This window comes from Plectropomus leopardus, chromosome 1, assembly GCF_008729295.1.
Source record: "Plectropomus leopardus isolate mb chromosome 1, YSFRI_Pleo_2.0, whole genome shotgun sequence".
Taxonomy (NCBI): Eukaryota; Metazoa; Chordata; class Actinopteri; order Perciformes; family Serranidae; genus Plectropomus; species Plectropomus leopardus.
In genome coordinates, this window is record NC_056463.1 from 3276787 (window position 1) to 3295089 (window position 18303).

The window sequence follows — 18303 nt, forward strand, 5'->3', positions numbered from 1 at the left end:
GACAGATGCTTATTATCTCCCTTGTTGTCATTTCCTCCTCGCTGATAGATCGTGTTAAATAACTCTGCTTTCTTCCCTTTGTGTCTCCACAGTTCTTCATCCTCCTCCTGCTCATCTTCTTCCTAGAGATTCTGTCCATCATGCTTTTCTTCATCTACCAAGACGAGGTAAGACACCTAAAATTGCTCCCAGCATGTTATATCCTGTGATTTTCTCCACTTGAACAAGATAATAACTGGCTTGTGGCAAAGCCCTCCATATGTCATGCAGATTGCTGATGCTTCAGATAGAAGCAAAATGATGCGTCTCAGCAGCGAGGTTGTTTTGAAGCTCATTCAAGCGGTGTTGTTTTTTGGATCAGAAAAAAAACGCATGTCAGCTGACATTCTGCATAAACTACGGTTTAAAAAACTGCCTCAAGTTTTTTTTTTCTGTAACGGTTCATGCATACACATCTTTGCAGAGATATCTCTAGGCTACGATCGGAGGGGAAAAAAATACACCGTCCACAATTTCCTTTCCTTGTTAATAAATCTCAATTTATCTCAGCTCATCCATTTTGGATGATTTCCCCTGTAAATAAACAAGCTGGGCAAGAGACAAGAAGCTGATGAGCTATCCCCCTCCTCACATGAATTTGTAATCCCTTCACATTTTCAGCTGAGGTTTTAATAATGCATTGAAAGGGAATGTTAAATTTCATCCATCTTAATCTTAATTAAGGGTTTGGGGGCTGGATTTTGGATTTGTTGTTAAATATAACAATAGGTACAACATATTATTGTTACATGGGATTGCAAATATTAATCCCCAAAGACCCGTCTGTAAGCAGTGACAGCTATTCTGTCCATAAACATCTATAAAAAACAGACTAGCAAACATCATCTTGATAATGCGCATTAGTTGGACACTGGAGGGAATTATACTCCTGGAAGAAGTTGATGCTATAAATGACTCAAAAGTTTTGAAATATGGTCCAAGTGCCTTCTTAAAAACCTTTGAAAATGATATGTTGAATTGTGATGCAGAGCTGCTGCTGCTGCCACAGTCAGGGGACTGCTCTGACTATTCACAAAAACAACTTCAAATATAATCAGTTCTCAACAAACAAGAGAGTTTGAACTTATTGCAATAAAAGAATCACAAGTCCCAAGCATGTATTGTCGTGTTTTAATGAAATTACTCATTCATTTAAATTGGAAAACACTAACAACAGCTACAGCAGTAGCAGAAAACGACTGCTTTTTATAATTTCATGGTGGACCCTTATCAATTAAAAATTAAATTACTGTTTAAAATTTGCTGTAGCAATTAAAGCTGCAACTACTGATTGTTTCAATGTAGATGAAGCTGTTTGTATTTTTTAAGTAACTGAATAATTGTTCGGTGGTGGTGGCGGCCAACACTTGCATTGATAACCGTCCAGAGATCACACTGTAGAGCCGCTACAAAGTCTCTTCTGTATGCCTCCCTCGGATTTTTACACAAAATCAAACGGCAGTGGCATCATGCTGCTCCAGTGTGTGATTTTAGAAAGCATGCCGGCATCACAGAAGCAAGAGAGGCATGACATTTAACACAACCGTGTTGACCTCAAGTGTGACATATAACATTCACATCAGCAGTGCTTTCTGAACAATAACATGATCTGGTCCTCTGCTCAGAGTGTAAGGAGCTCCCGCACTTCATTGTTTTCCCAATTTGTGGACATTTATGGCTGCTTTTCTTCCACTAACTGCTGTAAGAGGCTTTTTTTATCTCCCGGGATAGGTCCCACACATAACATGCTATCAAAACATCAAACCCTCCCTGCCTATGATCCTATTCTGTATATACAGACACCATTTTGGTGCTGTTTCTACCTCACTTGTCAGCTCAGAGGGAAAACAACAATGTCCCACCGTTTTGTGATCATACCATACATACATACATACATACAACGGCAAGGCGGCATAATGGCACAATATTACAGCCTTGTACAGGCAGCTGAACAGACTTTTCTAATTATAGGTTTCACCCCTTTAATGGTTGTGTATCACAGTAGTTGACAACTATAGAATTCGGGTCTTTTTCAAACAGCCAAAATGTTTTCAGATGGAAGTCCCTGAAGGAAAATCCCTAAATTGTGTATAAATTTGGGGGTAAGAACCATTGTCCTTGAGCACAAGGTGATCTCTTTAAACCGCTTGTTTTATTCGACCCACATCCCAAATGCCAGAGATATTTAGTATAATTTAACTTGCGTTAATTTGAATAAATTGAGCAAATCCCCACAGTTTGTGGATCTTGAGAATATCGGAGCATTTTTGCATAAAAATTCACTTCATGATCAATTGTAAAAACTGTTGCCAATTATTTTTCTTTTGAATGACTAATTGATGACTTATCTAATCAGCACCAAATGGCATGAGAACTTGACAATTTGGCTGACTTGATTTTAGACATTTTTTCATCTCGATGCAGAATGTGAGTATTTGGATATCAGATGTAATAATAAAATTAACTAAAAATCAGCATGTACTGTAATTTAATCCTGTGTTCGTTATATTGGATGCCCTCTAAAGGCACCTAATGCAATAGTGGATTTGAAACATGAAGCCCTATCATAAATCATTGGCAATTTCTAACCACATGCAATACATTATTCATGTGTTGGGGCAGAGAATGTTATCCCTGTAGACTTGAGCCAAGGCCAACCCTGACTCTAATGCCTTTGTACATTTTGGTGAATAACAACCTACTTTGATGTTTCCCCCACTTTCTGTCTATACTACATTTGTGACCATCGACCTCGGACCTGCATGTTCCATGTAAGGGCTTTTTCTCTTTGTTATTCTAATTCTGGCATGATTATATAATTGCCTAATGTGTTGCATTTCCATCTCAGTTTGTCTTTGGCGGTGTAATCCAATGAGTATTTCTGGACTGGCACGTTCTTCTAGGCTTTCAGCCAATCAGTACTGCTCTGCTAATGAATGTTGTCTTTTTGTCACGCCTCACCTCACTCTTACTATCTGTGTTCCCTGATGTTCAGTGCACCCCATTATTCAGCCTCTGAATTATTCAGTTTCATCCACCCAGGAGGCGATTAGCGACAGAACGCAGTAAAAAGTTAGTGATGGTGTGTGGATGTTCTGCAGAGCTGCTGCAGCGAGGGAAATCGCTCACAGTAAAGAATCGCAGGCCATTATCAGCACTGCCATTGATATGTTTTTAACAGGGGACTTTGTTTAACAGACCCTGTACTGTAGAACAACACATATTTCACAGCATGAGACACTTTTTTTGGTGCAAAGAAAGGACTTTTTGACCTTTTGTACATTAACTAAACTTGAAAAATTGCTGCTGTATTGTGTTTCCATTACAGTAATGTGTGTGGCTTCATAATACAAGTGGTATTGTGGGCTTGCCTGGGTCCAGACCTTTAAATCCGCCCATTCAGCCGAGTTTGAGTTGATTCATTCAGATGGAAATGGACTGTAATGAGTTAACACTTCTGTCTGATAGCAGGCAAGTTGTAGACCAAAGTAAAAGGATTTAATCTAAGTTACAGTTTATTACATTTGCTGAATAACATGAGTCACTCTTCAGAAACTTGCACTCGACACTCAGTTTAAGAAATGTTGCTGTTGATTTCCAGCTCCCTGTATAATTAAGAAATGTCCGCAATCTAAAGCCAAAGCTCATGAGCAATGTGCTGTACAGTCCAATGATCAAACCACAACCTGAGTTCTCAAACTGTAGGCTACAGTTAAAATGGTAAATAAAACAGCCCGTCTGCCCCTACAGACTGTTCTGACCATTGACATTTATCAATGAAGATTTTTTTGAAAGCTCTGGGAAAGGTTAAAGTTTGTTTGCTAACAGAGGTCAAGTTCACAATGATGTAGACACAGAGGTCCCCAAAAAGAGCTTAAAAGTCCATTTGTAAAAATTAGTTGCAAAACTTTTGATCCCTCCACTATTTGCACAATGATTGAGTGAGAAAAAAGGCACTGACCTCAGGGAATCGACTCCTGGCTGCATTTTGACAGCGTGAGAGCCTGACATCCGAACATCCAGGACGCGTCAGGAGCAGCTGGTCAAGTTGTGGTCGCTCCTCATTTTTCCCTGCATGTCAAACAGCGTCCAAAGAAGCTGAAACACAGGTCAGAAACAGGCTCAAATTGTACCTTGCCCTGATCAACTCCCAAAACTACTCATATTAATGTTTAAACAACTGTCTCTATAGTTATATTCAGCAAACTTAAACCATTTGGTTAAGGTTTGGAAAAGATTACAGTTATAATTGAGTGGTAGGTATGCACAATTGTGAGTTTCTGGGCTAATACTGATGTTTAAAATAATAGTTTGGCCAGTCATTTGGCTTTTTGTTGTTGTGGTTATTAGGGCCCATCCTCTGACGTGCAGATCGTGAGTTTACTGCGTCCTTTCATCCATAACACCACTGGGAAGATCACTGTTTGTCCCAGACACGTTTTCTATTTTAATCAGGATGACGGGAGGATGTTAGTTTCAAGCCCTGATTTTTAGTTGGCACAAGACTGATGCAACACAACCACTGCCTTCAGTTGATGCCATCTTATTTAATTTATCTTATTTATCTGATAAGCTGATGGCAGCCAACAAGTCAAATATCAGCTGATATTGATGTGGGCCTATAAATAAAGTGCATCCCTACAGATAGGTTAGGAGACAGGATAGAGATGCAAACTCTGAGAAGGATATTGAAATTAAATGCCTTGCACATTCTTCTTTTATTATCCTTTCCTACGACTTTTTGTGTGCTTTAAGAAAAGAAGATTGTCACCAGTTTCATCTGGTTGAAAAAAACGTTTTTGTTGTCATTATTCTTAAAAGAAAAAAAAACGTCTCTGCAACTCATACAAACAAACTGATTAAGGATAGGTGAATAGTACAATACTTTCAATTTAAGTCTTGTTTTGAGCACCCATAGCAGCATCAATGAGATCGATTTGAGAACAAAAACTAAAAAAATAGGACGTTCTCATCTCAACAGTGTACCTCGTTAAAGAATACAGGAAATGCCTCTCCTGTGATGTTCAGGAGATCAGGATTGGGCACAAAACCTCCTCTTAGTGGATTCACTCTCTGTTGCTCTACTGCTGTTGTGTGCAGCTTTCACCTCGTTAGTTCAGCGAGGAAACAAACACAAAAGTGGAATGATGCCTGAACAAGAGGTGCATGGTTTCCTCAAGCGTGTGAGAGTAGTGAAAAGAAATACTGTAGTGTTTGACAGTCTTTTAATGGTAATGAAAATGTAGTCTTTGTATCTTATTAATGATGCATCCACCTCATAAATCATGTCACCTTGCTCCCTCCAGCATAAAAGCACATTAGCTGCTTTTAATATTTAAAAGCTTCAGTGCTATTATCTAAAGTTCTGGCTCAGGTGTAACTTTATCTGATCAAAACCAGGTTTTGTGTTATTGACAACTCCACAAGACCTCTGTCTGACTCCAGTAACACCCTTCAATATCAGAATGGTACTATGATGCAACAAATGCACTTTAAAGAAAACTCAAAACATATGTTATAATATGTTACATGTGGCTATGGTGTATTTGTAACAGGCATATTAATTTTACGCCAAATCATGATATTTTTTTTTCTAATAATAAATACACCTAAAAAAAATTAACTTGTTCTAAGATCATTTTGAAAAGAGACTGTATGCATTTATTAAGCACAAACTGTAGAGTTCCTGTAAAAACAGATATTTATTTTGAAAAAAGAGATGATGCATGTAATGAGTGTAAATTAACAAGTTGCACTGAACGTCCAAATCTGATGCATGCAGACGGCAGAGGGATATTTAACGACAACATTTCAAGTTTCACCACCTCAGAAAAGCCACCAGATTCTTCACTAGCATAATCTACAAAATGTAGTTTTTCTGTCAATGATGGGTTTGTTGTTTACACATCTCATGGTGAAGGCAAAATGTTACCACAGCAGTGACTTAAGGAAAGCAGGACAATTTTCATGCTCTATCATCTCTGTCTTAAATAGTGTAGCTGCAGGCTAACGGTAACCTATGCTGTGGCGGTTTTTTTTGAGTGTTTCTGCTGCAACATATTGATATTGTGTATATGAAGCTGAACCGTTCGTTAGGTTGGAATATACTGTATATGCCGTTTGGTTATTGATTGCACCACACTCTCATACTGTATAAAAAAACAACTCTGCTAATCTCAAACAATACCAAAAGTCCACAGCAACATATTGCATATACTTTGAGAGCAGCACATAGCCTACTAATTAATCAGTATCAGATGTTCAATTAAATTCTCAATGACCAATCATTGGATCATCAATTATTTGTTATCATTCTCAGTGAGCACAGCTGGAGCAGCAGCTGTTTTCCTGATTCACCTATTTGATTTGATAGATTCCAATTCTGTGGGAAACACTGCCACGGATCTAGCTTTTGAAGCTCCTTTCAATTGATCTTTGATTTAAAACGGAAATCATTATGACAGATATAAATGTAATAGATGAATAAAAACATCAAATACTTCTTTCCACCACACAAGTATTTTTGGACCCACATTTTAGGAGAGTCTTGTTAGTGTTACCATTATTTTTATCTTCTACAGTGTCCTGTGGTTTCGAGCTCTAGTTTATCTCTTATTGTCAGGACCTGCTGCTCTTTCCCTCCTCTGTCACCATGGTAACATCCTGGAAGCAGTCCTGCAGTTGGAGCACAATCTAGTGCCATTCCTCCAGTGTGCAAAAGCCTTCCAGATGCTATAACTTAAACAGAGTGCAGCAGTAGGTGCATGTTGATGAAGTCCATCCCGGGCTTCAGGGATGGTCACGCTCAGTGGTCCAGTTTATTACACCTGCTTTAGACCTGATAAAAAGCTCTTTGACGCAGCTGGAAGTTACTTCAAAAAGCTCACAGATCTACAACATACCTGAAACGGTCACCGTTTGTTTCACTTTGTTGGTTCCTAAGGATGATGAAAGGTCCTACGAGGTTAACTTCAGTAGAGCCACTGTGTTTCAAAGTGTCAGAGTGAATAAAAATGAGTCTGACTCAGCGGCGTGATATTGAAAATTGATGTATGGCTGTTTTATAACACAACCGTGAGGGTTTACAATCTTGTCCGCTTGGCTTTATGATCACCTCAAGGGAAAATCACCCCACCAGACAAACATAAACAGAGCAATAACAACAGCACACCACCAGCAATCTTTTGTTATAAGGGAATCATCAACAATATTCATCTTACATAACAATCATCATTTGTATTAATCTGTTTTTCAATTACTCGCAGTAGTAGCTGAAGTAAGTTGCCTGCTACACTCAGTTTTCACAATGATACTGCGTCCATTCTGATTTCCATAGGGAAGGGGAATTCAATTTTCCCTAACCAATCACTACCAACCTGAATCTGGGGCCATTTTAAGTCCACTAGGGGTGGAGGAAACAATCGATTTTTAAACGCATCAGGATACAGATGTGAACAATTCCCATCAGTTCACAGACGTCAATAATTTATTATCCAAATGTTTATTTAAGATTTGGGGTTAACTGAGCGAAAGAGGTGGAACTCAACTGCATCCTGGCAGTTTACAGCACAGACACGCGAGAGCAGGGGCGGGCCATACATCAAATATACCCGATGTATCTCTGCGTGTTCCACAGCTGGCATATAAAATTACTTTATCTTGAACATCAGGTATAAACTGTTACGTCATTTTTTATAAGCCACCAGCGTTTAGGCTCTGTGGTTCTCTGCGTCTCACAGACACACACAAAGAGCAGGGCTTTTGGAGAGCTCTGGACTATGAGACTATTTAGTCACATTTTGCAACCACAGAGCACTACTGCGATTTGCAAATACTATTAATATATGTAAACTGGAGAGCTGTTAGTCTGTTTCCACCTCACAGTGCAGTTAATGAGTGATAGTAGCTGTGATGAGAGCATGTGAGGCTTTGTTTTTGTATCTGCAGAACTTTGATCGCAACTATTTCGTCACATTTTGCGACCACGGAGCACCAGTGCAACTTGCAAATATTATTAATATATGAGGTGGAGAGCTGTTAGTTTGTTGCCCGCAGTGAATGAATCCTCACGGTTAAGGGCGTCACAGTATCTGTTTAACTGTCTGCTAACGGCCAACACTAACATCCGACTGTTGAGAGGAGGCTTCAAGTCCACAGCAAGAACGTCAATGCTATCAGCCTGAGACGAGCCAGGTCCTTCAAAATAAATGCACTATTGGTCCCCTTCTGTTTTTTTAATGTCATTTTCAAGGTACTTTTTTAACTTCTTTACAACTGTATTTTATAATGTTTTTATTACAGTAGTGTACTCAACTTTAATATTTGACAGTAGCCACTTTATTCAACTTGATTTTCACTACAGTTCATTTGATATTTCTTTATTTAAGTAGGTAAGATTAGTTTAAAGGACATTTAAAATATTGCAATATATATTATGTATTGTGATATAGCTTTAAAATATCATAATATTTTAAAGCCATATCGCCCAACCCTTCATTAGATGTAACTTTTAATTCATCTTCACAAAAGGCAGCAGATGCAAACTTGTTTCTATTAAAAGTTTTAAAAAATTGGATTTGAAAGACGAACATGAAGTATTTTTTCAATTAGTTCAATGCAATCTTACAGTGCAGTCACTATGTTCAGATACAGCTCATGTAAAGTTTGACATCTATTTTTGGTTCCCACCATTCTTAAGTGTAGCAAAATATACAGTGCACGCAAAGTATGCTGGGAAAACTTTCTCTGCATCACCCAGAGACTAATGTTAACGGAGCTGAGCAACAATCAGCAGTGATCTAAACAAACCAAACCAGCTGACCAACACATATGGCAGCATCAAACAACTTAAACCAGCTCTGTGGCGAATACGCTCAGTTTGTTTCACCTCAAACACCCTGTGTCCTGCTGTCTCATCAATTCAATTATGAACCACAACACAGTACACTATGTTTTAAATGTAGCAGTCATCCACTGAGAAAAATCAATCAGGTACAGAAACCCTTTTTTTTAATTCATTGAGATGCATTATGATGCATTGAAAACTGTTTTATTATCGAATCGTTGCCCTCTGAATCATAATTAAATCAAATCTTTCTATCTTTTCTCACTTGCCATTGTTAGCGAACTCAGTGGAGTGATTGGATTCAAAGCTCTGGACTCTAACAATGAACTAAGAAATGTAGGGCTGTAATCTCCTATTAAGATAGATTTCAATATTCTGCCACCCAACCCTCCATAGGGAAATTTTTTTGAAACATAGCAGTTATACTGACCATTTTAAAGCACTTTTACACAAAAATCCCATATTATCTAAGTAATGTAACAGGGGAGGTAAGGCTGTCATGATCAGAGACTTAAAATGATAAATGTTTAATGCACTTCTTCAAGCTGTCATCACAACACTCTGTGTGCCCTTTCTTTGCCTTCCTTCTCTCCTTGAGTCATCTGGAGTAAAAATATGAGATTTACAATGATATGTGTCTATTGATTTATGTAAGGTGGCCAAAAATAGTAATGGTAGACTTCTACTCTATTGTACTCTATCATCGTCTCTTCAAAGTCACCTGTGCCCGCCCTGTCTGCACCTTCCTTCACTAAAGGACTTTAAATGCAGTTTAGAAGCAAGCGTTACAAACAGAAACTGAATCCTCCACAATAATTATGCAATATATTCAGAAAGGATTAATGCCAGGTCAAAAGACTTGAAATTAAACCTGACTAAACTGGTTATGATGTGAGAGTCTATTAGATGTCTAGATTACATATAAACTTGTTTCAACAGCATCCTGATGAGGAAATTTCATTTTTGAAATATATTCCTTTAATAATTTGAATTCTAGGTCAGAGCTGACTGTATTAATATGTGAAATATTATCTGTAATATGAATGACTAATTAACTTTCACTTTGCAGCCACATTTTGCCCATTGATTAAATTAGTGATTTTTTTCCATGTACAAAGCTTAAATTATGTGTGTGAGGGAAGCAGCTGAATCAGCTTCACTGATAAAGTATGTGTACACATATACAAAGATTTTGATTATTTTAAGTTGCTCTCCATTTGTACAGAGCAATTTAAAGAAAAACAGAAATATACACTAAGGTAAAAGAATATAATAAATAAATATAAAACTATTATGACAAGTGGATGGCAAATAGGTGTGTGTGTGTGTGTGTGTGTGTTTGTGTATTACAGTAGATCTTTTTTCTTTCTCTTTTTAAGCTCTTAATTATTCTGTCTTTCTCTGAAACTTAGTACAGACTAATTTCTTTGAACGATCTTTGAGCATCGCTTGGACGGAGACCAGCGGTATGTTGTGGCATCTGGTCAATGCATGGAAACAGCAAAGAGGCTAAAATTAGCGCGTCCACCCGAGTGTCGTATTTCAATCACTGCAAGTCGAAGCCGATCAGAGCTAAAGCCAATAAATACCTGTCAGTGAATGTCAATCTTAACCTTTCCCATTAAACATAAAAGACATATATTAGTGGGTATTAATGATCTTTTGTACAGTGAAAAAGGGGCTTTAGATTCATTTACTCATCAAACAGCCTGCAGTGATGTTAGAAGGTCTCCGAGTGAACAGTGGAATAAGACCAGCCAATCCAAAATGCATACACTCAATGGGCACAATACAAGTTATATAAATTATTGGCCTTTCTTGCTTTAGCTCCCTGATAAGTCACCCCTGAGGTGCATATAAAGCTGTTATGCAACAATATTGATAGGACCTGGAGTCTGTTAGCTATATAAATGATTCAAATGCAGATCAATGACTTAAAGGCTGTGTGTTTGTGTGCACTGATTTGTCCTTATTACACCAGGATCTTTTACAATGCAACAGATGTATAAACAGTGTCCTCTGTATAATTTGTAATAGTTTTACCCATCCACTGTTGAATGAAACCATATATCAATATTTGCTAATGGGTGCTCAGACATAGGTGCACACGCGGTTCACAGCGTGCTGTGTGAGCAGCTGAGGAGACATCAATCAAACAGATTCATGTTGATTTAAGATTTAAATCCAGTGCTGGTTTGACACTAACAGTGACACGCAGCAGAGTTCTGCATCCACTGGGATCTCCGAGTTCAAACACTGATTGCAGCAAAGGCCCTGTAGCAGAAAGGTTTCATTTTGACATTGATGGGTTCAAATTGAAAGAAAAAGTCTGCCCTCAGCTACTCTTAAACTGCTTTGTGTCATCAGGCTGTGATGTTCGCCGCAGCTCTTTTCTGCTTTTTGTCATTCACCTTTAGGCTGTGCTGACTTCACCTCGACTTGCTTCGTCTACTTTACTAAAGTCATCAGAGAACAGGTGTGAAAGGTGCATTTAACACTCAGCTTGAGGAGTGAAGGGAAAATAAGTGAGTTTGTAGTTGAAAGCTGTCACCTTTATAATCTATTCAAGGTACTTTGCATGTCTCTTTTACAATATTGTTTTTCATGTCTCTTTTACTCGTTTTAATTTAAAAACCATGAAGCCATTTATGGTGTATATCTAAGTGATGTGTAAACCTGGAAAACCTTAAACATTTTTGAGTAATCAAATCAACTTCATTTATCAAGCATGTACACAACACAGTTGATTAAAAGGGCTTTACATCCAAGGGTTAATTTGCACTTCTGCGATTTACTTTATCTACTTTGTCCTCACTTTATTCGCCATTTGAACCATCGTTACAACGAGTCTGCTCTAAATAAGAGGAATGAGTGAAGGGGGAGGACTGCACACGAAGCCTCTCCACTGCAGAAGCTGCCAGCTGCCTGGAAAGAGAAAAGCCCCACCTGTTATTGACTATGATGTGGTGATGATGGAGCAAAACCAAGAACAAGAGGCAGCCTCCAGCAACAATCCCTGACCACATCTGGCGGCATTTTTTATGCCAAAATCTTAAAAAGAAATTATTTACATGATGAAGTGGCGCTGTGCCTCTTGAAAAATACTGTGATCTCCACTTTTAAAAACTCCTCCACAAATCTTTCAAAGCACATTGAGGTAAGTTGCATATACTGAAGGTGAAAAACTAGCTAGTTAATGTTATTTTTTCATTTGTTATGTTAATCTTTGCTGTTATATGGAAAAGAGAGAGGTAGAGAGGAAGAAACAGAGAGATAGAGGGAGATTGTTTTGTTGTTATCTAAATAGTAAACAGACCAGAAAACTGGACATTAAACAGTAGAGAGCAGCATGGAGGCCACTGAAAATAAATGTCACAGTGGTTGCTTCCATCATATCTTTTCTCTCCCCCAAACTTGGTGCCTCTCATAATTTTGAACAATGTTTGAGCACTGCTTAGACAGAGACAGAGAGCATGGTGTGGCAGCCTGCAATTGCATTTCTCCAGTCAAGGTGAAAAGCTAAAATTAGCGTGTCCTCTGGGTATAATTTTTTCCGTCACTGCCGTTCAAAGCTGATTGAAGCTGGAGCTATTGATTCGGAGGTCAATACTGGTTGTTACTTTTCCCATTATTTACAAAAAAGCCAGATGTTGACAGAAGTTAACGAAGGGTTTTGGGGTTGTTGTTTTTTTTTTACAGGGGTTATGAGGGTAAAAAAACATTTAAGACCTTAAAAAATATCAGAATTTCAAAATCAGACCTGAAGTCAAAGGGCAGTAGGCGGGTTTCCGTTAAGCCTGTAATTGTAAAACCCGAAATTGCGAATATCAAATATGCCTAATGGAAACATGTAAATAAAAATAAATAATTTATGACAAAATAGTTTTACACTCACATGAGGTGGTATCTTAGGCAACTCGAAAAAGCCATATTTCACAAAACTGCAATGGAAACACTTTTTTGGCTTTTATAGATCACATGATGCTATGGCTGTGTGCTTGTTGGTAGGAATCGGCTCCCTTTGGCATGATGCAGTAGGTGCTACAAGAGGTGTTATTGCATCACACAACTCCTTAAAAGTTATGTGGATCATCCGGAAGTTTTGAATCTACAATCCCTCTGTGAAATCGTGGCCTATCACCTCCCAGAAATCCCTAATACGTGGCCACTTCCACGTGTAAAGGGCTTGCCTTTATTATCCCTTGCATAACACGTCTATGTCTCCTTCGGTTGGAAATAATGACAGCTAGTGTGGTGGCTGCGATAGAAATATACCTGCTAATGTTTTGAACATCCATCGTCAGATAAGTCACATAACATCACTCAATGAAAACGCAGTTATCTTGTTAAAGTGTTTTATCGACATTTTGAAAATATCGCTTAAGTTTTGAGCAAATCTGTAATGGAAACTCACCTTGTGCTCAGGTATTTTATTGGGAAAATATTGAAAATGTTCTACCTTATAAATGGACCTTATGAATGCCACTTCTCTGACATGAAACATTGTTCATAGTTCATGTGGTTTCAAACCTGCATTAGGACTGCTCTCTTACTCAGTCTCTTCTGTCACAAAAATGGGCAAAAAAGCCAACAAGTGACCTTAACAAAACTAGTCATTTCGTTCAGAGTGTACCTGCAGTGTGCCTTATCCTGCCAGGACCATTTGTGTTCTCACTCTCTACATGGTTGAAGTTACTATCAGGTCAGTGCAGCAAGAGGTATTTCCTCTGCAGCACAGCAGTTGATGGCTGAACGATGCGCCTGTCAGGGTGCAGCTGTGGAGGTGATTTCCTATCTGCTTGTGTGCTTTGGGACGAGTCAAGGTGAGGTAATGCTGCTGTAAAAATGAAGTCATGAAGAGCTGTGGTCAGGTTGGATCCCCAAAAGACCTCATCAACCAGCCCAAAGGGTACCGGAGACATTAAAATGAATCATGGCAACTACTGCATCTACAACTGTAGAAGAATTGTATTTTGCTCTAATGGTGCCATTTATAAAATTTTTTAAATTGCCTGCTATTAAAAATCAGTTACACTCATAAACTTAAATTATACAGCACCTTTCATACAAAACAGACCAGCTAAAAGTGCTTTAAAAAGCAAAGACGTAAGCCCTTTAGAAGATAAACTATTAAAAAAGGAAATAAAAATGTTAACCCCTCTTTTACACCTTTACAAGCAGTGTTTCGATGATTAAATAAAGGTCTAGACACACTATGATACACTTTAATATAGTTGTAAGCAGAGATAAGGACATGTTTTAGCGTTAATGTATCTGTCAACAGCTATAACTACCCATGTGAAGCATCTTTAGCGACTCTTTAAACAGTTCTGTCTTTTGAATAAATATGAAATGTGAAGTGGTGCACAATTATTATTAACAATATTTACATATTTTCTAATGAAGAACTTGTTTAATTATTCTCCAACCAACCCAATTACCAGCAAAAAATGCTTGCATTGAATGTTTCTGCAAACCACAGATACATTACATTTGTGTATTATTTTATAGCAGATATGTTGAAAATTTACTTTTCTCAAAAAACAACAAAAGTTATGGAAAAGATCAGATTTTGGCTTTAAACTGTCGGCACAAAAGTCGCTGGAAAAGCAGGAATGGGTTGGAGAACACACCCAATAGCAGCGTCTGACATGCCACTGAGAAATTCTGTGACAGTGAAAAACACAAAGTTCAGTGCCAAAAATGACGCTGGGAAATGCTGCTATTTGACACTAAAATACCTAGTTTATGGGCCACAAACACTGGTGAAAACAATGTTAAAGATGGCCAGAGGACAAATCATGCTGATTTTGGTGACTTTTCGAATAAGCAAAGTCAACTATGACACTAAACATGTAACAACTACCTGCTACCTGCATGTTAGCATCGTCACTGTGAGCACGTTTGCATGCTGATGTTCGCGTTTAGCTTCTACTCTTGCAGAGCTGCTAGCGTGACTGTAGACTTTTATTAGGCTTGTTTAAAAAGTCTATGAGGATTGTTCTGTTCTGCTCTCCTACTGTGTGATAACTTATTCATTAACATGTCATACACCAGTTACAGATGGTTCACTTAATATAAATTTAAATTTTTCAAAACACTTAAAAATGTCCTTAGTGTATATCGGCTTACAGCTATAATATAATGAGTTAAAAAATGTATGACATGTTTATATATTACTTATGATTGCTAAATAGTGGAGTTACAGTAAAGTGTTACTTTATCTTTGGTGATCTTTAATGCATATCTGAACAAAGACCTGCACTCACACTGTCCTCCTAATGGATGTGTTTGAAACTAAAATCCAGTTTTCCCATTGAGAAGATGTCTCGTAGTAAATTCAGTTGACATGCATCATTTCTCCGGAGAACCGGGGTCTGTTTCTGCTGTCACTCTCACTCTCACATCAATGTATTCTCCTCTTGGCCCTGTTCCAGTGTTGTTAGACTTAACTGGAAAATTGTGAAATAATATGATAAGGAGAAGGAAATGGAAAAGGTATCCTCTTGTGAACAGACTTCTTCAGATGCAGGTAAAGTGCGACCACTCATGTGTTAAAGCAAACTACAAGCATCATGTAAAATAAATATATATAAAACTGCAGCCGTACGACATGTGAGATGCGCCCGAAATCCCATTTCAAGCCCGATGGCGCCACGTTTTCCACATCATTACTGTTCCAGCATTAGCCGTCAAAACATTTTAGCTTGTCTAGATATCAAAATGCTGCACCCCTGTCTGAATACATTTTAAGGCTGAGAAATTTTCATTTCATGTACACTGGAGAAATGCAATTACATAAACACCCCTGGCTAATCACATTGCTAAAATACACCCACGTCAGGGCAATGTTAATATAAGAGATAAATTGAGATGATCGGCAAACAGACATTTGTTTGTGTCTTGGAATATATGTGACAAGGGAGTGTGCGGCTTGAGTGCTGCAGATAATGTTGAGGAATTGCAAAGATGGTAATTATGAATAATTAGCTCTGCAGAGGAGGTCATGTTGTCGGTTTGGTTTGTATGGTTGTTTGTCTGTATGTCAGAAGGATTACGGCAAAACTGCTGGCCTGATTTTCATTAAACTTGGTAGAAGGGTGTAACATTGGCTAAGGAGGGACTCATTAAATTTTAAGGTGGATCCAACTAACAGGGCAGAGACACAAGTGATAGCCTTGGCAGAATAAATGCCATACATCTAAAAAGCTGTGACAAAACATAGTCAGTTCAGAGATGATTTACCAAGACAAGTGAAAAACAAATTAAACTAGTCAGCCAGAAGCACACAAAAGCATCAATAATTAGCTTACGTAGCTCACTGGTCATGACACAACATACCTGAGCTTATCAAGATTTCTAGTAGTAGTAAAAAATAAACATACTTTAATGATTTAATATGAAAATTGAAATGCATAGCCTTATTAAAAATAACACCAAAATTTCTTAAATTTGGCTGAATAGCTGAGGAAATGGGACAAATACTCTGGGCAACCTTGGGAGCTATACTATCTAGATGTGGAAATCACCAAAGACCTTAAGATATGATATTATCACAGTACTCAAGTCACAAAATAATATTGTTGCAATTTTAAATGTTTTATGATTGGCTGGGATTACATATATTGTGGTATTTTGTGATTAATTATCTTTTTTTCAACTGCAAAGTATGTCCCCAAAGGAATATTTGCTGCTGCAGGATCTTTCAAGGCTTCACTGGTTGTTTAGGACAATAGGTAATTTACTGTGCTGTTTCGGATTAACATAGTACATCCGAAACAGCAACATCCAAAAGAAAAAAGAAAATTATTAAATCTGGTTACATGTGCAGTAATTAGAAATATTTCTAAATCCTTTATTGCCACATGTAAATCAGTTTTGGCAAATTTGTGCAGCTTATTGCCTCCCATTCAATTCCTGAAGTCACTAAACAATTCTCTTTCAAGAGTTTTAAACTTTTAATTATGTTTGAAAAATAAATCCATCACTTTGAATGCGAGGCTGACAATTATGTACAAACTCCAAAGGAGTTCTGTTCAGTTTCCCATTAGCACATTACTTTTGAAGTCGAGCTTAAAAACAAGATAAGTTACTGTTTGTAAGGTTGCGATTTGTCTTACTTCCGTTTACGGTTCAGAGTTAAAACTGAGAAACCAGGATCTTGTCCTCGCCAATCTTGAAACCCATCAGCTACCAGTCTGACAGTGATTTGGTTTTGTTGTCAGTGTTTGTCGTCTGTTTTTTCTGACACTTGCTGTGCAGTACAATGATTTTCCAAAAGCATATTAAATAATATAAATCTATCTCTTGGAGCAACAACGAATATTTTGGAGGTTTTTGTGTATGCAGCAGATGATCCGGTATGTATAGGATTGTCCTGATCACTTTTTATGCCCACTCCGAGTCATTTAATATTGAGTATCTGGCAATAAAGAGTCCTGATCCGATACCTCTATTTCTCTAGATAATAGTGGTGCACAGTGCAGACTTTAAGTAGGCATTTTAAAAAGTTATTAAAATCAATCCAATGTATAGCCTCTGCTTGACAATACTAATAAATGAATAGCTCTGCAATGCATTAGCCATTTTATTATTATTTGTTGTTCATATCACAAAATAAAGTATAAAATGACAAACCCTTTCTTTAATCTTTTCAGCTTCTGTCCCTTTAAAAGTGTAGCCAATTTTCCAGTGTTTGTTGCTTCAGTATAGCTTCTATGTTTTATTCTCACATCTTTTGGACAGATTATGCACATAACTCATGGTGGGTTTTTTTTTTTTGCTTGCGTTGCTTGTATACTTGCAGTGGCGAGTGGTGAGTGAGTATGAAGTAAACTCAGACCTGCTCTCCTCAAAGCAGGGCAGGGAAAAACCGTACACAATAGTTGAAGGCAAAAAGCAAGACTAACACTGATCTGAAACAGATGAGTCCTCATAACTTTGGTAATTAGTGTAAATATACTGTCTCATACGGCGTTTTCGTTTATGGTGTGTGGTGTTTTGCAGCAGTTGGGGCTCAGCTGCTGCTCTTATATGGGAGCTTAACAAAGGAAAGACACAAACAGCTGAGTGAGGGAGACTTGACGAAGGCTGCGCTCAATGTTGTTGTGCATCAAAATAAAAACATCTGTGTGGCAGCTGACACAAACCAAAGAATCAGATCGGGCTTAATAACCTAAATATTCTCGATCCCGATCACTCAAAAAAAGGCGTGATCAGCCCCCTTACAATTTTTTAAAAACCAGATAAGGACATCCCTACCAATATTGGCAATTTGGTCCAAGACCTCCTCTACTGTCTGCCAGTCATACTTTACAGTCCGATATTAAACTTGAGACACGAGAATTGAGTTGGAGTTGATCGTGCACTAATCTCTGCTTAGATATCTGAATATATATAAATTAGAAAACCTAATGGAA

The 18303-nt window shown here is 37.9% G+C and overlaps 1 protein-coding gene across 2 annotated transcripts in view; it reads left to right on the forward strand.

Annotated features, from left to right (window-relative positions):
• The window catches only part of tspan4a (tetraspanin 4a), a 202129-nt gene that overhangs the window by 144598 nt on the left and 39228 nt on the right, over nucleotides 1-18303 (forward strand). For both annotated transcript variants that reach the window (XM_042490493.1, XM_042490485.1), the window contains one exon: nucleotides 93-167. In XM_042490493.1, the coding sequence (XP_042346427.1) occupies nucleotides 93-167 (75 nt within the window). The remainder of the gene's footprint in view (nucleotides 1-92; nucleotides 168-18303) is intronic.